This window comes from Scyliorhinus canicula, chromosome 19 (genome assembly GCF_902713615.1).
Source record: "Scyliorhinus canicula chromosome 19, sScyCan1.1, whole genome shotgun sequence".
NCBI lineage: Eukaryota > Metazoa > Chordata > Chondrichthyes > Carcharhiniformes > Scyliorhinidae > Scyliorhinus > Scyliorhinus canicula.
Window position 1 is genome coordinate 83409536 of NC_052164.1, and position 20065 is coordinate 83429600.

General features: G+C 50.5%; 1 protein-coding gene across 1 annotated transcript; it reads right to left on the minus strand.

The window, feature by feature from the left end:
* Positions 1–1491: 1491 nt before the first annotated feature.
* Positions 1492–18659, minus strand: LOC119954450 (nicotinamide N-methyltransferase-like). The gene is made up of 3 exons (XM_038779669.1): positions 18410–18659; positions 4144–4348; positions 1492–2019 (listed from the first exon to the last, which is right to left on the minus strand). Exons 1-3 carry the CDS (start codon positions 18561–18563, stop codon positions 1587–1589), a joined length of 792 nt encoding a protein of 263 aa, XP_038635597.1. The 5' UTR covers positions 18564–18659; the 3' UTR covers positions 1492–1586.
* Between the last annotated feature and the right edge of the window lie 1406 nt (positions 18660–20065).

The window sequence follows — 20065 nt, forward strand, 5'->3', positions numbered from 1 at the left end:
GGACAAGAGGTGCAATTCCAAACTTTGAGACATGCCAATGAGGAGTGAAATTAAGAAGTACTTCTTCTAAACAACGGATAGTAAAATGTGGAATCCCCTTCTCCAAAGGGTTGTGGATGTTGGGTTAATTGAAATTTTCAAAACCAGAGATTGGCAAATTTTTGTTTGTTTGTTATTTGCGTCACAAAAGGAGGCCATTCGACCCATCGTGTCTGCATGGCTCCCAACAGAGCGACCTGGCTAGCCCCATTCCCCAGCCCTATCTCCCCAACCCTCCAGATTAATCACTTTCAAATACATATCCACTTCCCTTTTGAAACTTCCTATGGAATCCACCTCCACCGCTCTCCCTGGCAGCACATTCTAAACCCCAACAACTCCCTGAGTAAAGAATTTCTCCTCATCTCACTCCTAGTGGAAACAGAATATCCAACTTTACCCGGTCAGAGTTGTTCAGAATTTTGAACAACTCAATAACCTCTTACCATTTAACTTACCATTTACCTTAACCTTCTCTGCTCCAAGGACAACAAGCCCAATTTCTTCAATCTTTCCTTGTAGCTAAAATTCTTCATTCTTGGTATCATTCTAGTAAATCTCTCCTGCACTCCTCCAGGGCTTTAACATCCTTCCTTAAATAAGGCACCCAGAACTGAACACAATACTCCAAAATGATTTGCAGAGGTGCAGCATCGCTTCCTTGCTTTTATACTCTATGCCTCTATTTATAAACCCAAGAATGCTATAACCCTTTTTAACAACTGTTTCAACTCACCTGGCCACCTTCAGAGAATTATGCACTTGAACCCCGAGGTCCCTCTGCTCCTGTGGTGCGGGGAGTGGGGTGTGGGGCGGGAAAGAGGGGGGTGAAAGTGCGTTAAATCTGTTTGGAGGAAGGCCCCTGGTGGCAGCCCTTGATAGCAGAATTCCAGACAGGCTCACTGGGTGCTAGTACAATGAAAGGCTGCCTTGTAAAGAGATTCCATGCCATCCCACCCCACAACACAATCATAATGGTGATTTGGCTCCTTTTGCAATTAAACGTTGGAAGGAAGCTGCCATTCAAGTTGAAGCACACTCTTAATTACTTCCCATTTACAACAACCTGGTGGGACCTCTATGGCTGGAAAGCCTCTGATTGTCCCTATCCCTCTAGTTCAAAGGGCCCACTTTGTCTTCCTTAATTTGACAGGGAACCCAGCCCCAGGACAATCAAGGTTCTGTGCTATTCAAATTTTTGACAAGTGACACTATAATCACCCCCCCCCCCCCCCCCATCGTAGGGGGTTGGTTCTACACCTGGAAAACAGCCCTAATCCCCGTTTCCCATCGTCAAAGTGAAAATTCACTCCCCATCTTATCTAAGAGGCAGCGCAGTGTACCAATGCTACGGAACGTCACTGAATTGTCACTCTGCATCAAGCTCTTTTGAATTTAAAAACTTTGCGATTCTCATGTGTGAACTATGAAATAAAGGCAATAACCAACAAGTATTTTGATTTGATTTAATAGTTTGTTTTTATTCTTGTGCGTTTTGTTCGTGTTGAACAGCGCACATTTGCAACAACTGTAATGCAGTTTCAACATTAAGCATTCTTACACTTGTGAGCAACCAGGAAAATTGCAGCCTCACAGTCCGATATACTTCTTATATGGTCAGGGGCAACAAAAATTTCAAATCCATCTATCTCATAACCAGCCTCCTTCATAGCACTTTCTAAAAAGGCCTGATCAAATTTCAGACATGAAAACTTCAGCTCATCAACGATGTAATAGGTCTCATTCAAAACACTAATCAGAATGAACACCCCGCCTGGTTTTAACAGAGAGGATATATTTCTGAGAGCAGCGCAGTAAGTTGCTTTATCCTTACAGGCAGCTTCCAGACACAAGGACGTCACCAAGCAATCAACAGGTTCCAATTTCACTGGATCCAGAGGGTTAGTTTGATGGACATCACACTTCAAAACTTGTTTGATGGAATCTCTCAGCTTCTTCTCTTTCTCTGTCCATTTTTCCCTGAAAGATACAAGCTCAGTGTCTGAGACAGAATGCTGCAGAGAATCACATTCAATTCATACCGCATCAGAAGAGATAATTGTGCGGATCAAGCTTTTTTTCTAATGCTTGTTCTAACGAGTCCCCATTTAAGGGGCTACTCCATCGCAAAAAGCAGACCGATGATTGTGTTTATGAAAGAGTTTCTCATGGAGCATATTAAAATGAACACCAGCCTACTCTATCATGTCTTTACATGCATCAATAAATGGTTACATTTATGTAGCGCCTTTTAACAGTGAAATGTAACACAGGGGTTCATAGGAGTGTTACCAAATAAGATTTGACATGGTGTCACATACGGGGAGTATAGTGAAGATGGCAATAAGCTGGTTGAACAGGGGGAGCTCTAAAGAGTCTGAAAAGAAGAAAGAGAGGTAGACGGGTGGAAAGCTTTAGGGAGAGAAATCCAGAGCTGCAGCCTCAGTAACTCGGCATTGCAGCACAATTGGGTTGGCACAATTAAAATTGGGGATCCAAGGAGTACAGAGATCCCTGAGGTGTACAGTGCTGGTGGAGGTTACTAACCGAGGGAGTGGGCAAAGGATTTGATCAACACTAAAGGCTGTAATCAACTTTGGTTCACACTGTTGTCGGGGACAAAGACAATAAAAACGGCTGGAGAATGGCTGGGTCCGTGACCTGCAGCGGTCGCGCCGTAAAACATGGTGCCGGCCGTGTGAGGACCTAAGCTGCCAAATACTGATCCCCTGGCCAACCCCTGGCCACCCCCACCAGCCCTTGTGCAAGCCCACCCGGCCAGCAGCACGGCTCCCGGCCAACTGTGACGACGCTGGACACAGTCCACAGCCGCCGCGCCAGGTTCCCGACAGCTGTGACCACAAGTGAACCGCGCCATCGGGAACTCGGCCCATCTGCGGTGGTGGATCGCGGAGGCCTCAGGGAATTGAGGGTCAGGCCCGCTAATGATATGCCAACAGTGCTTAAACAAGCAATGCATTAACGGGATGCCAGAGGATCACAATTTGGCATCAAACTGCTGCCCACCGCTCCCAATTTGGCGTCAAACTGGCCCCTACCGCGATTTTGACATCGGAGTGTATTCGCCACCCATTTCGCTGTTGGCCGACGATGAATCCTACCCCATGGTTCTGAGACGCTGAAGAGCAGAACCCTTTTCAGGCTTTCTTCCTGAATTAGTGACACGGTGAATTTAATATTTGAGAAGAGCAGAACCCCGAACAAAGCTAACTTCCATTCAGTAATGAACTCAAGTATCAGGCTGGAATATCAGCCCCTCTCCCAGAGCGGGAGTTGAACCCACCGCCTTTGGACTCGACAGTGAGACGGCCGCCAGCTGAGGCAAACTGACAAAAGAAGAAAACTTTGAAAATGAGTTGAGCTCAGTTGAAACTCTGTCAAGGTGAAACGTGAGATGGAGAAGAGAGAGGCATTTAAAGTATTTTGCCCCAGGGTATCTATGTCCCCAGCATTGAGCAACCTTAGAGATTGCTGCCTTATTCAGGCCAATATTTGGGAACATACAGAATGGTGTAAAGTAAAAAGGTCCTAAAAAAAATGAGTCTGGGGGTTTCCTTTCACTTTGTGGAGATCACGGTGTCTGATATCAGGTTTCCAGCAAACTATTTATATATATACTGAGCTTTATAGAGAAGCTGTTTAAAAAGGGTGCTGAGCAACTCAGGATGGCAGCAACTCTCCAGGTCTACAAGCGTCTTTCTTTTAAGTAAATAGGTTGATCTTTTTCTCACTTTTTTTTAAATATTTAGAGTACCCAATTATTTTTTCCAATTAAGGAAAGGACAAGAATGGATCTATTGCAATGAGAGGTCATTCCTGCAAATTACTTTTGAAACCGAAACGCAGGAGTGACCTCTCATTGCAATGGATCCATTCTTGTCCTTTTACCGGCTGAATTGCTCAGATTTAATTTGTAATTCAATGGAGTTGTTTGGATACTTTGACATATCGCAGAATTTACTGCTGGTTAGGGATCAAACCCAAGATTTTTCAAGTTTAGGTTATCGATAGAGTTGTGTCTCGAAACCAATGGGCAGCTTTTTCACCTTTTAACAAAGCAAATCCGGGCTTCTCAATAATTACCTGTCGCCTTCCAGTTCACACACATACTTTGCAATTGGGCTCCAGTCAAAAGCTCCCGGATCATTTTGTAACCACAGCTCAATCTCCCGGCGGTTGTTGGAAGCAAAATCGGACACAACAATTTGCTCCACGTGCCCCGAGGCACAGAGAGCCAAATGAAGACAGGGACCACATCCAATTTCAAGCAGTGTGCGGAATTTCGGACCTGGAATCATTCAAACATCAGTTGTTGATTGGGAAAGAAGATGGAAATAATGCCCCTAAAATTGTCCTGAAGACACCATGAAAGCAGTGAGAGGCAACATAGGCCCAGTGATTGGGCTGCACAAGTTCCAAATTGGCTAGTTCACTAACCATGACCCCATGAATATGATTAAATCTATTTCATACACATCAAATATTTTATAATTAGTGAGGAGACCTCCTGCAGGGGAACCTCACTCTGGGCCCTCGCCATGGCAGCACTCCCATCCCCACCCAAACAACACTCTAGCAGCCCGATGGTGACAGCCACCCTCCAATCCTGGAACCAACTACGGCAGCAATTTGGCCTGACCAAAATGTCGTGTAAAACTCCCATCCGCAACAACCATAGGTTCACACCAGCGCTGACTGACGCCACCTTCAAAAGGTGGGGACAGGACAGAGGGACACTGACAGTCAGGGACCTATACACGGACGACAGGATCGCAACACTGGGCGAACTGACAGAGAAACTCCAGCTAGCCAGGGGGAACGGGCTAAGGTACCTGCAGCTAAAAAACTTCCTACGAAAGGAGACAAGGACATACCCAAAACCACCACAACAGACATTACTGGAAGACCTACTGGACACAAGCATCCTAGAGAAAGGAAACTGTAGCGACATGTACGACCGCTGGTAGAAGGGGCCGACACCGTACTGGACGCAACAAGAATGAAGTGGGAGGAGGACCTGGGGATCAAAATAGGTTGGGGACTCTGGAGCGAATCACTGCATAGGGTCAACTCCACCTCCACGTGCGCAAGGCTCAGCCTGACGCAACTAAAAGTGGTACATAGAGCCCACTTAACAAGAACCCGTATGAGTAGGTTCTTCCCGGAGGTGGAGGACAGATGTGAACGGTGCCAAGGAGGCCCGGCCAATCACGCCCGCATGTTCTGGTCTTGCCCCAGGCTTGTGGAGTACTGGACAGCCTTCTTCGAGGCCATGTCCAAAGTGGTGGGGGTGAGGGTGGTGCCATGCCCGAAAGTGGTGGACTTCGGCATTTCAGATCAGCCAGATCTATTCCTGGGGAGGAGGGCAGACGCCCTTGCCTTTGCCTCCATTTAAAAAAAAATTTAGAGTACCCAATTACGTTTTCCAATTAAGGGGCAATTTAGCGTGGCCAATCCACCTATCCTGCACATCTTTTGGGGTGTGGGGTGAAACCCACGCAGACACGGGGAGAATGTGCAAATTCCACACGGTTAATGACCCAGGACCGAGATTCGAACCCGGGTCCTCAGCGCCGTAGGCAGCAATGCTAACCACTGTGCCACCGTGCTGCCCTGCCTTTGCCTCCCTGATTGCCCGCTGTAGAATCCTGTTCGGCTGGCGGTCAGCAGCTCCACCCAAAGCTGCAGACTGGCTGTCCTACCTCTCGGAATCTCTCCAAATGGAGAAAATTGGGGGGGAGGGGGGGCAGAAGTGGGGAGGTGGGGGGCAGAGGGGAGAGACAGGGAACAATAGAGGAGTGCCAGGGAGGGGGAGGCAGGGAAACGTTAACAAACTTAGCATCCACAGGAACAGAGAAAATGGGGAAGACGGGAGGGGCGCAGAAGCGTTAGTGCGCACGAGACGACATCGTCAGCGAACTCCGTCCGGGGGAAGCAAGGGACAACCACGAACGGATGCCTACATATGTGTGCAAATAACTTTGGCAAGGGTACAGAGCTGCTGCTGTTGAGTGGGGGCACAATACCGTCCGCAGGCTTCGCGAGGAACATTAAAACATCAGCAGCAGCAGCGACCCATGGGGGGTGCGGGGGGTAGGGGGGGGGGGTGGGGGGGGGGTTGTGTGGGTGTGTGTGTGTGTGTGTGAGTGCCCCGATGGGAGGGGGTGGGAGGATTGAGGTGCGTGGGGTAACGTCTAGTGGATTGCTGATGTATATTCTCTTTATGCACTAGGTTAATGTTCACTAATTTGCTGCGTTAAGATTATTACTATTTAATGTTGAAAATTTTGCAAAACCTTAATTTTAAAAAAAACAGCAGCAGCAACCCGGTGGGGGGGTGGGGGGTTGGAATTTCTTTTCCTTTTTGTAAGGGGCGCATGCTCTATCCTGTTTTGAATTTAGTGTTAATCTGCTAAACTGTTTATCGTTTAGAGGATTAAGTTGTTCTATTCTGTTGGCATGTTGCCCTTCTTTCTTTATATGATTTTCCTTTTTGGAGTGTTTTGTAAACTCATTGAAAAACTTTGAATAAATACATTTTAAAAAGTATATATATTTTAGAATTAGTTATAGAAAATGCTTAATCATTTCATATACTAATAGACCTAATCAATTTCAAATGGTGAAAACAAAAGGAAATATTTATGCTTTGGATGCAGAGGGAGTGTACGGCTCTCACAGTCAATGGCGTGTGCAATTAGAATGCATCTCACATTAGTTGCTCCATGTTTTATGTGCATACCACTTCACTCATTAAAATTTTTTTTAGAGTACCCAATTAATTTTTTCCAATTAAGGGGCAATTTAGCGTGGCCAATCCACCTACCCTGCACATCCACCAATCCACCAAGCAAACATGGGGAGAATGTGCAAACTCCACACGGGACTGTGACCCAGAGCCGGGATCGAACCTGGGACCTTGGCGCCGTGAGGCAGCAGGGCTAACCCACTGCGCCACCGTGCAGCCCTCATATCACTTCACTCAGACTGGTAGGGAAAATAGTACACGGACGGAAATCAGCGGAGTGTGGCAACGGTCAACAAAATGCCTCATGGGCTGCAATCAAAACCCAGATGGGCTGCAGGTTGGCCCTGGGTCTCAGGTTGCCCACCAGCGAACTAAAGGGAGCTTTTGGATTAATGTCCGCTTATCTGTCTTTGCTGGCAAGAATCAGATGCCATTCTTTTCCATCCTTCTTGCCGCACCCAATTCCGACGAGATAATAACAATGTTGCTCAGTGTGACGGGTACATTGCTGCTCTGCTGGGGGAAGAACTCTCTCAATAATATTGCAGCATCAGGAATTCCTGTCAACAGATGTCTCCACTGGAGCAGCAGCAGCAAAGGGTTTGCACGGGGAGAGATGTGAAAGGAGAGTCCATGTGAGCTGAGCGATGGACGGGAGAAGAGTGAAAAGACACATGGTAGCTAGGGGAATGCTCGTATGGCCCGAGGGAATGGAGGAGATAGGAAGCCATGATTTCCAACATGAATGAAAGTTGGGGTGGGGGGGAAATAGTTGTTGGACGAAGAACATCTGAGTGGGGGAAGATGAATAGGAGTGTCCATGGGAAGTGGAAAGGGCGGGAGACAAATGTTGGAATGAACGGGGGAGGGAGGGAGGAAATGCTTTCTGTGGGTTGCAGGGAACAGTGTGGAGAAAGTATGTGTGAACAAGTAAACTAAGGGCTGAGGATAAGAATAATTATGGCCCCTCTGCATTTTCTCTGGATGCGATGACTGCCTCTTAGTTTAAAATTTATTAAATAGCTGTCATAGTAACAAAGTTAATAATGAGATTTTGTGACACAAATGCCATAATTGCTTAAAAACCTTTATAGGAAATTGAGAAAACCTCAGCAATTTTCACCTCACTCCTTCGTTATACTACATTGATTTACAAAAACTGTTGTAGGCCATGTTTGAGTTTATCCTTCACATAAGTAGTAGTCCTAATCCTGTGTGGTCAATTGGTTTCCCAATCAGAAACATTGAAACAATCGGGACCAAGACAGACTCCCCGGCGCCAGTGGGAGCTAGGACAAAGACAGGCCAACGAACACCTAGGGCCCGCCCAACGATCAGGGAACAACTACAGTATTGGAGAAAATTGATGAGAACGATTGAGACCTGGTCCAAATAATTGGGACCAAGTCCGGGGTCTGCCCAAAAGTGCGCGAAACCCCTGGGACCTATAAGATAGCGTCCCCAAGTTCAGTTCGCTCTCTTGGCAGCTCTCAAAGAACTCTTGACCGTGGCTCTCAGCGAGGAGAGACCTGCCTAGCAGCTGCATGAACCAAGTAAGTCTCAAGTCAATGCACGCTACGAGAGAGACGCTCCTAGCTACTATTCCGTACCAGTTTGAATCCAGCAGAATCAGAACCGGACAAAGGCCATTGTTCCTCTGACCTGGTGGGCCATTCGAAAGCTAAGTATAGGCCTTCAGTAGCAGTGATAGTTTAGTAAGTAGAATTTATGCATGAGTAATGATTGACTGTGTGTATAATAAATGTGTATTGATTTGAAACTTAGTAACTGGTGTATTTGAGTTATTGATCAGCACTTGGCTTTGAACCTCATGATGGTATCAGAAAGATACCTGGTGACTCTAGAGCAAAGGTTATAAAAACAGAGCAATTAAGTAAAAGCATAACGAGCAACAATATTAATCACCTTTTCTTCAACCATCTACTTTTACACCTTGACCTGGTATCGGCTTCACAGGCTCATCATGACTCTCCACGCAAAAAATCATCTTGCTCTCTGTGCATGTCTCCTTTTCCGAGCTATCTCAACAACCGAATACTATCTGTTCCACTGACTACTGTCCATGTATTGACTCTTAATCTTTTCTATTAATTTAACTTAGCCCCAAGAGTTTGAACTCTTCCTTCATGTTTGTATTTCCTCCCAGCAAGCAGCGTAGCTTTATCCAACTTGCTGTGGCATGTTTACCTGCAGCTTAATTTATGATAAAGCTGTACTCCACTGAGTATATACATGTCCTAGGCCGATATTCAGGCCTGATTTTGACTTTCCAGCATTTCTGGGAGCTTTTGACCACTTTATCATTGCTTTTTGTTGCTTGGCATATTCCCATTCTCACCGAAGACCCAGAAACATGTACTCCAATTTAGGAAACTTAACATGGTTCCTCCTAGCTCCAGTTATCTTCTTTATTGTAGGATATGCTGGAGTGCCAATTTCCCGAAGTGCATCAAATAATGGTGCTTGGCTGCCCCAGGGCAAAGCAATATTGGAGTGAAACCCTTAAGGAGTATATACACAGGGCCCCATGCCTGCTTCAGGGGTGGGTAAAGAATACCTCTAGTTCCTCCTTGTGGTGAATGTGTAACCACTATAAATTCACACTGTACTTACTGTGTCCCTGTGGGCTCCATCTGTGAGTCGTTGCACGGCTCTGCCCACAGGGGGAGATGAGGAGCATGTTCAGGGCTCCACCCTTGGCTCCGGCCCCAGCAGGAATTATAAGTGCTGCGGTCCTGCGAGTCTGCCTTCAGTTCAGCATAGTTGCAGGCAGGCTCAGTTGTAAGCCAATTAAAGCCACAGTTTACTTCAACTCGTGTCTCTGAATGAATTGATGGTGGCATCAATTTAATAGACTTAAAAACTACTATGGAATCAGCCCTCTAACCTGACCAACTGGAACTCGATCCACAGGCCGCAGAAGGGACGGAAATGTTTGTGCATTGGCTTCGGTGCTTCAAGGCCTACCTGGCTGCGTTGACTGTTACAGAAGAACAGAAACTCAGTCTTCTCCACGCACGGGTGAGCCATCGTATTTCAACTCAACTTGATGTAACGGACTCTTATACTGAGGCCCTCGCGATACTCGACCGCCTGTACGTGCGGCCTGTGAATGAAGTCTACGCGCGGCACATCTTTACAACTTGCCACCAGCGCCCTGCAGAGTCGCTAGAAGACTATCTGCGCGACCTTAAAGCTCGAGCACGAGAATGTAACTTCCAGGCCGTGACAGCCTCGCAGCACATGGAACACGCCGTCCGAGACGTGTATGTTGCAGGGGTCCGATCCAATTATGTGCGGCAGCGTCTTCTCGAAAAAGGGGCCCAGGACCTGGAGGACACGGTAAAACTAGTGACCTCGTTGGAGGTTGCTTTCCAAAGTTTAAATGCGTTCCCGGCTGATCACGCGACCCCATTGTGGACCCCCGACCAAAGACTGCCTCAGGCCTGCGCTGCGCGGCCACCCGCCCACCACGGAGGGCTATCATGCCACTTTTGCGGCCAGCCCCCACACCCCCGGCAGCACTTCCCGGCCCGCAACGCGACCTGCAGCAGCTGCGGGCGGAAAGGGCACTTTGCTAAGGTCTGCCTGGCCAAAGCTAAAAACTCTAACTCGAACCCTAACCCGAACACTCACTCCTCCGACTCACAGGCCCGCAGATCCCGCAATGTGGCAACGTGTCTGCCGACTCCGCACAACATGTGCGATTAATGTGGGCAGCCATCTTGGGCACCATCTTCCTTGCCGCCCGCTACGTGCGATCCATGGGGGTGGCTATCTTGGACGCCATCTTCCTCGCCGCCCGCCACGTGCGATAAACGGGGGCCACCATCTTGGCCATCACCCACTACGCCACTCGACGATTACGACCTCCGCGGACAGTCATCACGGGGCCGCTCCAGCACCGCCGACCACACCACCGATTACCCGCAGCTCAGTGCAGTCACTTTGGATCAGTTGCGGCCAAGGCACCTCAAGAGCTCCATGATGTCCGTCCAGATCAACTGATATGAGACAACATGCCTGTTCGATTCCGGGAGCACCGAGAGCTTCATTCACCCAGATCTGGTAAGGCGCTGCTCGCTCCCGATATTTCCGACACAGCAAACAATCTCCCTCGCCTCGGGATCGCACTCCGTTCAGATACAGGGGCGCACTATGGCGACGTTAACAATACAGGGCGCCAACTACACCAACTTCCAGCTGTATGTGCTCCCAGGCCTCTGCGCCCCCTCCTCCTACGACTGGATTTCCAGTGCAACCTCAGGAGCCTAACATTCAGCGTCGGCGGACCCCTTCCCCCACTCACTATATGTAGTCTAGCAACTCTGAAAATCGACCCGCCTCCACTCTTCGCTAATCTCACCGCCAACTGCAAACCTGTGGCCACTCGCAGCAGGAGGTATAGCCTGCAGGACAGGGTGTTCATCAGATCCGAAATCCGGCATCTTTTACATGAAAGAGTCATAGACGCCAGTAATAGCCCCTGGAAAGCTCAGGTGGTGGTCATCAAAACCGGGGAAAAGTTCCGGATGGTGGTTGATTACAGCCAGACAATTAACCGGTTCACGCACCTCGATGCGTACCCGGTCCCCCGGATTGCAGACATGGTAAATCAGACCGGCCATTATATGTGAGATTGAGTTTTTGGACGGTTTGGAGAAATCGGGGAACGTTGGCGTCGTGATCCTGCTGGTCATGGCCACAGATGGTGACGTTATCCAAGTACGGAAAAGTGGCCTGCAGCCCGTACTGGTCCACCATCCGGTCCATTGCTCGTTGGAACACCAAAACCCCGTTCGTGGCAGATGGCTGCATTTTCCATTCCCTCCGGGTTCCCTTTGGCATCACGAACGGGTTTTCGGTGTTCCAACGAGCAATGGACCGGATGGTGGACCAGTACGGGCTGCGGGCCACTTTTCCGTACTTGGATAACGTCACCATCTGTGGCCATGACCAGCAGGACCACGACGCCAACGTTCCCCGATTTCTCCAAACCGCCCAAAAACTCAATCTCACATATAATAAGGAGAAATACATTTTCCGCACAACCAGATTAGCCATCCTCGGCTACGTCGTGGAAAACGGGGTCCTAGGACCCGACCCTGACCGCATGCAACTCTTGCAACTCCCCCTCCCTCACTGTTCCAAGGCCCTCAAGAGGTGCCTTGGATTTTTTTCATACTACGCCCAGTGGGTCCCCCAGTATGCGGAGAAAGCCCACCCACTATTCAAGGCCACACTCTTCCCACTGTCAGCTGAGGCTCGCCAAGCCTTCAACTGCATTAAGGAGGACATCGCCAAAGCCGCCATGCGGGCGGTAGATGAGTCCGTCCCATTCCAGGTGGAGAGCGACGCCTCAGAGGTCGCTCTCACTGCCATTCTGAACCAGGCAGGTCGGCCAGTAGCGTTCTTTTCCCGAACCCTCTCCGCTTCAGAACTTCGACACTCCTCAGTCGAAAAGGAAGCACAAGCCATTGTGGAAGCCATACGGCACTGGAGGCACTACCTCGCTGGTAGGAGGTTTACCCTCATCACCGACCAGAGGTCGGTTGACTTTATGTTTGACAACTCGCAGCGGGGCAAAATCAATAATGACAAAATCTTGCGGTGGAGGATTGAACTCTCCACCTATAATTATGATATCGTATATCATCCTGGGAAGCTCAATGAGCCCCAGATGCTCTGTCCCTGCCAAATGCCAGCGCGCAAGACGACCAACTATAAGCTATCCACAATGACCTCTGCCACCTGGGGGTCACCCGGCTCGCCCACTACATCAAGGCCCGCAATCTGCCTTTCTCCACCGAGGAGGTTAAAGCCGTCACCAGGAATTGCCCGATCTGCGCGGAGTGTAAACCGCACTGCTATAGACCAGACAAGGCGACCTGGTAAAGGCATCTCGGCCCTTTGAACGACTGAGTATTGATTTCAAAGGGCCCCTCCCTTTGAACAACCGTAACATCTACTTTCTCAATATTATAGATGAGTTCTCCCGTTTTCTATTTGCCATCCCGTGCCCCGATATGACCTCCCACACAGTCATCAGAGCCCTGCACAGCGTCTTCACCCTGTTCGGTTTCCCCAGCTACGTCTACAGTGACAGGGGTCCGTCCTTCATGAGCGACGAACTGCGTCAGTACCTGCTCGGCAAGGGCATTGCCTCGAGCAGGACTACCAGCTATAACCCCAGGGGGAACGAGCAGGTGGAGAGGGAGAACGCGACGGTCTGGAAGACCGTCCTACTGACCCTCCGGTCCAGGAATCACCCGACCTCCCACTGGCAGGGGGTCCTCCCGAACGCGCTCCATGCAATTAGGTCCCTCCTTTGTACGGCCACAAACCAGACTCCTCATGAACGATTATTTGTCTTCCCTAGGGGCACTACCACAGGGGCCTCGCTTCCATCCTGGTTGAGGACACCGGGCCCTGTCCTCCTTTGGAAGCACGTCTGGACACATAAGACAGACCCCCTGGTAGAGCGGGTCCTGCTCCTGCACTCAAACCCCCACTACGCGTTTGTCGGACACCCCGATGGCCGACAGGACATCGTTTCCCTCCGGGACCTGGCACCCGCAGGATCTACTACCACTACCGCTACCACCACCGCCGACGTACTTCCCACACTACATCCCACCCGACCTCCCATGCCCTGTGCCCCTGCACCTACTTGCTTCCCGCGCCCCCTTCCACCCATCACACCGGTCCGCAGGAACAAAGCTCTGGAAGAACCACCTCCGGAGTCCACCCTCGGATTTGCACCGAACATCCTTCCACAGCCATGCGAAACGGCTGCAACACCAGTGCTTCGTCGGTCTCAACGCACGATTCGGGAGCCGGACCGACTGAACTTGTAGACCCGTCACCCCCGCCGGACTTGATTTTTTTTTTCAACAGGGGGTGAATGTGGTGAATGTGTAACCACTATAAATTCACACTGTACATTACTGTGTCCGTGTGGGCTCCATCTGTGAGCCATTGCGCGGCTCTGCCCACAGGGGGAGATGAGGAGCATGTACTTCCCAGCAGGAAGTATAAGTGCTGCGGTCCTGCGAGTCCGCCCTCAGTTTAGTATAGTCGCAGGCAGGCTCAGTTGTAAGCCGATTAAAGCCACAATTTACTTGTGTCTCTGAATGAATTGATGGTCGCATCAGTCCTTATCTGGAATGGTTGGTGTGGGAGGGGGACAGACCTCCAGCTTAAAGTACATGCTTGCTGTTGCCGATTTTGGAGCCTCAGTAGGTTCTGGTTGCTGTTCCCTTGCTTTCAATAGATCCAGCCTCCCTCAGTTACATTCCTTCTTTACATATATGTGCTCCTCTCAGTTTCTCCCCCTCAACACTCTTTTGATTCTCTAGTCAAGCTTCAATTTGCTTATCCACCACTCTTCACCTCAGTAACAATGGGGTGTCATTAAAAATCCCTTTTCCTCTCGCTGATACCTAAGAAAGACAAAGACCCAACGGAATGTGGGTCATACAGACCCATATCTCTGCTGAATGCAGACGCCAAAATACTGGCCAAAATCCTAGCCAAGAGGCTAGAAGACTGTGTACCTGAGGTGGTCACAGAGGACGAGACGGGCTTTGTCAAAGGTAGACAGCTTACCGCGAACATCAGGCGCCTGCTGAACGTGATAATGACCCCCTCCGGGGAGAGAACACAAGAGGTGATCGTCTCCCTGGACGCAGAAAAGGCCTTCGACAGAGTCGAGTGGAAATACCTCATAGAGGTACTGGAGCGGTTCGGGCTTGGAACAGGGTTCACCGCTTGGGTAAAGCTCCTGTACAACGCTCCCATGGCGAGTGTACAGACCAACAATACCAACTCCCAATACTTCCAGCTGCACAGGGGCACCAGGCAAGGATGCCCACTGTCCCCGCTGCTGTTCGCACTAGCAATTGAACCGCTAGCAATCGCGCTCAGGGCAGCAAAAAATTGGAGGGGGATCCGAAGGGGAGGTAGAGAGCACAGAGTCTCACTCTATGCGGATGATCTGCTCCTCTATATCTCGGACCCACAAAGCAGCATGGACGGAATCATCGCGCTCCTGAAAGAGTTTGGAGCCTTCTCGGGCTACAAACTCAATATGAGCAAAAGTGAGATCTTCCCAGTACACCCGCAAGGGGGGGGGGGGGGGGGGGGGGGGGGGGCAGCACTAAAGGGGCTGCCGTTCAAACAAGCCCGACATAAATTCCGCTACCTGGGGATCCAAATAGCCCATGACTGGAAAGGGATCCACAAATGGAACCTCACCAGCCTGACGGAGGAAGTTAAAAAGGACCTGCAAAGATGGAACACACTCCCGCTCTCCCTCGCGGGGAGAGTTTAGACAATCAAAATTAACGTACTGCCCAGGTTCCTCTTCCTGTTTAGATCCATTCCGATCTACATCCCCAAGGCCTTTTTCAAAGCGCTGGACAAACTCATCATGACGTTCGTATGGGGGGGGTAAAAATGCTAGGATCCCAAAGAAGGTCTTACAAAAAACAAAAACCAGGGGAGGGCTAGCCCTCCCGAATCTACAATTCTACCACTGGGCAGCAACAGCCGAGCGAGTAAGGGGATGGATCCAGGAGCCAGAAGCTGAGTGGGTGCGTGCGGAGGAGGCCTCCTGCATGGGAACCTCCCTCCGGGCCCTCGCCACGGCAGCACTCCCATCCCCACCCAAAAAACACTCCAGCAGCCCAGTGGTGATAGCCACCCTCCAATCCTGGAACCAACTGCGGCAGCAACTTGGCCTGACCAAAATGTCGAACAGGGCTCCCATCTGCAACAACCATAGGTTCACACCAGCACTGACTGATGCCACCTTCAAAAGGTGGAGGCAGGACGGGGGGACACTGACAGTCAGGGACCTATACACGGACGACAGGATCGCAACACTGGACGAACTGACAGAGAAATTTCAGCTAGCTGGGGGGAACGAGCTACGGTACCTGCAGCTCAAAAACTTCCTACGAAAGGAGACAAGGACGTACCCACAACCGCCACGACAGACACTACTGGAAGACCTACTGGACGCAAGTATCCTAGAGAAAGGGAACTGTAGTGACATGTATGACCGACTGGTAGATAGGGACGACACCGTTCTGGACGCAACAAGAAGGAAATGGGAGGACGACCTGGGGATGGAGATAGGGTGGGGACTCTGGAGCGAAGCACTGCATAGGGTCAACTCCACCTCCACGTGCGCAAGGCTCAGCCTGACGCAACTAAAAGTGGTACATAGAGCCCACTTAACAAGAACCCGTATGAGTAGGTTCTTCCCGGAGGTGGAAGACAGATGTGAACGGTGCCAAAGAGGTCCGGCCAACCACGCCCACATGTTCTGGTCTTGCCCCAGACTCGTGGAGTACTGGACAGCCTTCTTCGAGGTTATGTCCAAAGTGGTGGGAGTGAGGGTGGAGCCATGCCCGATAGTGGCGGGCTTCGGGGTTTCAGAACAGCCAGATCTATTCCTGGGGAGGAGGGCGGACGCCCTTGCCTTTGCCTCCCTGATCGCCCGCCGTAGAATCCTGTTTGGCTGGCGGTCAGCAGCACCGCCCAGAGCTGCGGACTGGCTGTCCGACCTCTCGGAATCTCTCCAAATGGAGAAAATCAAATTTGCCATCCGAGGGTCGGACGACGGCTTCCACAGAACGTGGGAGCCATTCATGCAACTGTTCCGGGACCTATTTGTGGCCAATGTACAAAAGAAAGAATAGTCGGGGGAAGGTAGCGGGAGGGGGGGGGGGGCTACAGGTTCGGTACGGGGGTTCGATGGCTAGCTAAGGCCCCAAAACCAAACTAAATAAACATGTTGAGGGGGGGGGGGGGGGGGGGGGCGGAGGTACTACTACGAAGATGCTTACCTGTAAATATGTATGTTAATTTTTGCGTGTTTGTTTTTTTTTCTCTCTCCTAACAATTTGTAATTTGTTCAATATAAAATATGAAAACTGAATAAAAACATTTATAAAAAAAAAAAATCCCTTTTCCCTTTCCCTCTCCAAACGACCCTTAAATCCCCCTTTACTTCATGCCCCGCTCAGTCGTATCCCATTATTGTCATCTACCTCCTGCTTTATTCCCCCAATGCTGCTCCTCAGTCGTTAGTCAACAAATGTTTCTGACTCAGGAACACTGGAGTTGGAGTGGGGGAGGGGGGGGGGAGGAGTTAGAGCAGGGAGGGGCTGGGGTTGGAGCGGGGGAGTTGGAGCAGGGGGGAGTTGGAGCAGGGGGGAGTTGGAGCGGGGGAAGAGTTGGAACGGGGGGGGGGGGAAGAGTTGGAACGGGGGGGGGAAGAGTTGGAACGGGGGGGGGGAAGAGTTGGAACGGGGGGGGGGAAGAGTTGGAACGGGGGGGGGGAGAGTTGGAACGGGGGGGGGGGAGAGTTGGAACGGGGGGGGGGGAGAGTTGGAACGGGGGGGGGGGGAAGAGTTGGAACGGGGGGGGAAGAGTTGGAACGGGGGGGGGGGAGTATGAGCGGGGGAGGGGGGAAGTTGGAGTGGGGGGAGTTGGAGCGGGGAGGGGGAGTTGGAGCGGGGAGGGGGAGTTGGAGCGGGGAGGGGGAGCTGGAGCGGGGGAGGGGGGAGTTGGAGCGGGGGAGTTGGAGTAGGGGAGGGGGAGGGAGATGGAGCGGGGGAGGGGGGAGATGGAGCGGGGGAGGGGGAAGTTGGAGCGGGGGAGAGTTGGAACGGGGGGAGTTGGAGCGGGGAAGGGGGGAAGTTGGAGTGGGGGGAAGTTGGAGTGGGGGGAAGTTGGAGTGGGGGGGAGTTGGAGCGGGGAGGGGGGAGTTGGAGCGGGGAGGGGGGAGTTGCAGCGGGGGAGGGGGGAGTTAGAGCGGGGGAGAGTTGGAACGGGGGGAGTTGGAGCGGGGGAGGGGGGAATTTGGAGTAAGGGGGAGTTGGAGCGGGGGAGGGGAAGTTGGAGCGGGGGAGGGGGGAAGTTGGAGCGGGGGGAGGGGGGAGTTGGAGCGGGGGGGGAGTTGGAGGGGGGGGAGTTGGAGCGGGGGGGGAGTTGGAGCGGGGGGGGGGAGTTGGAGCGGGGGGGGGAGTTGGAGCGGGGGGGGGGAGTTGGAGCGGGGGGGGGGGAGTTGGAGCGGGGGGGGGAGTTGGAGCGGGGGAGGGGGGGAGTTGGAGCGGGGGAGGGGGGGGAGTTGGAGCGGGGGGGGGGGGGGAGTTGGAGCGGGGGAGGGGGGGGAGTTGGAGCGGGGGGGGGGGGGGAGTTGGAGCGGGGAGGGGGGGGGAGAGTTGGCTGCAGCCTCACTCACATACTGGCCAGGCTATATAATGATTTGACAGATAAACAGAAACAGCAAATACTGGACAATCTCAGCAGGTCTGACAGCAATCGGTGGAGGGGAAAAGGGAGCTGACGTTTTCAAGTCCGGACGACTCTTTGCTAATGATTTGGGCTGAAGTCCTGCAGTTTCGGGAACTGCTCAGGGTTTCGTACTGTCAGCAATCCCTTCAGTACTTGGTCCCAAAGGCATTAAAGCAGTATTTGCCCAGTGAAATTGGAGGTGAAAGTTCGGAGTAAGGTGTCGCCCTGTTAAGGCAGCAGCGAGTTTAAATTAAATCCAAACGCTTCACTCACCACTGGAGAAGGCTTTTACCAAATTCGTCAGAACAAAAGGCAGGAATGCCTCTTCGAGCACTGCACCAAGGGGAGAAGCATAATACGTTTCCAAATAGATCCGAGAGTTAAACTTTTTCTCATAACCATCGCCATCGGTGAAACCCGACTCCATTCCTGTCTGAACAGGAAAGTGGACTGAGAGGTGGATTGCAATCCCACTATATTTAAAGGGACTGCCTCTGCCAGTAAAACTTTTGGAACTGACCCCATTGTGAGAAGGGGGAGGTGTTCCCGGAAGAGCTGCCTATCATTTCACTCCACAATGTCTTTCTCTAAAAGTCACGTGAAACGTTTTGATGTTATTTGCTTCAGTTTGTCAGCATTTTTTTTTGACATCAAAATATATTTCCCTCTGTAACAGACCTCTGTGATAAAAAAAACCAATGTATCATGGGCAAAGTACAACCAAAAACAAGACCAACTCAGGTTGTACATCACGTTTGTATCACTTGCAATTAATCGCCGTGCTTAAAGGTATGTGGTGCCAAAACTCAATCTATATCCATTCTCTAGGATTATGGGGAAAATAGGACATAATAAATCTATTTGTGCTTGACTGCCAAACCTGTATTCTAAAGGACTGTGTAGATAAGATCTAGAAATTAGCACCCATATTTATTAAAGTTTGCGGAAAAACCTTCTCATACAAAATTAATTTTTGTAATGACATCATATACAGGTCAAGGTTCATTCTGAAAATTACCGATACAAGGTTCATATTTTTGATGTTTTAAAAAAAGGATGTTCGGCTATCACGGTCAAAAAGCTCCCAGTATATGTTAGTTGACCAAATGCACCGCACTAATATAAACAAAAGTCTCGGTACCAGAAAGGAGGACACACTTTTCAAATGCACAATTTACAAATCTGATGTTTCAACAAATTTAAGCGCGGTACCAATGGTAATTTTAACGGTATGGACTCCTTGGATAGGTCAATGCCTGTAGAGTACTAAAGTTCCCTAACCTTCAAGGTTGCTTCCTTGCACTTACCTGCAACTTACCCGGACCCCACCCTGCACTTACCCTGATCATCCTGTGGTCTCCAGTGACCCAGGAGACCCCGCCGTTGCCGTTCCGCCTGATCCATGTTTGTATGGACCAGCACTGAATGGGCGCCTAGCTGCAGCCTCCCTAGATAGACCGAAGAATCAAGGGAGGCTGCTGGACCAACTTCCTTGTGCGTCATTTGCTCCTGACCATTTGGGGCGGTTTTCCGACTCCGATGTCTCGCGGGACCTCCAAGAATCTAGTGGGATGCGGAAGCTATCAGGGGCTCGCTGGAGGACTTTCTCGGCATTTTCCGGCCGCGTTGCGTTGAAGCTCCAACCGCACTCTGACGTCACTGAGCTATTTGATAAACACCCATTTCTTCAAGGTACTCTCACATGACACCTCCCCAAATAAAAAAATAAACCAGCAACTTCCAGATGGTTTCATTTTTCACCTTTTCACTTTCCTTTAAGAAATATTGACAGTAAATATATGTTTTTTTTTAAATAAAACAAAACACACAAATATGTGTAATAACATAGTCCATTTTAGTTCTTCTTCCTCCAACTGGAATCCCTCTTGATTGACAGTCTCTTTGGACAAGAAGGTCTCTGTATGATCC

What these genes read in the sequence shown, in the direction of transcription:
- LOC119954450 (XM_038779669.1), bottom strand. Translation starts at nt 18,563, where the DNA reads ATGGAGTCGGGTTTCACCGATGGCGATGGTTATGAGAAAAAGTTTAAC. An exon ending in GGTAAAAGCCTTCTCCAGTG is followed by an intron (nt 4,349 to 18,409) that starts GTGAGTGAAGCG and finishes GAATGATTCCAG; the next exon opens with GTCCGAAATTCCGCACACTG. An exon ending in TGTGAACTGGAAGGCGACAG is followed by an intron (nt 2,020 to 4,143) that starts GTAATTATTGAG and finishes TGTATCTTTCAG; the next exon opens with GGAAAAATGGACAGAGAAAG.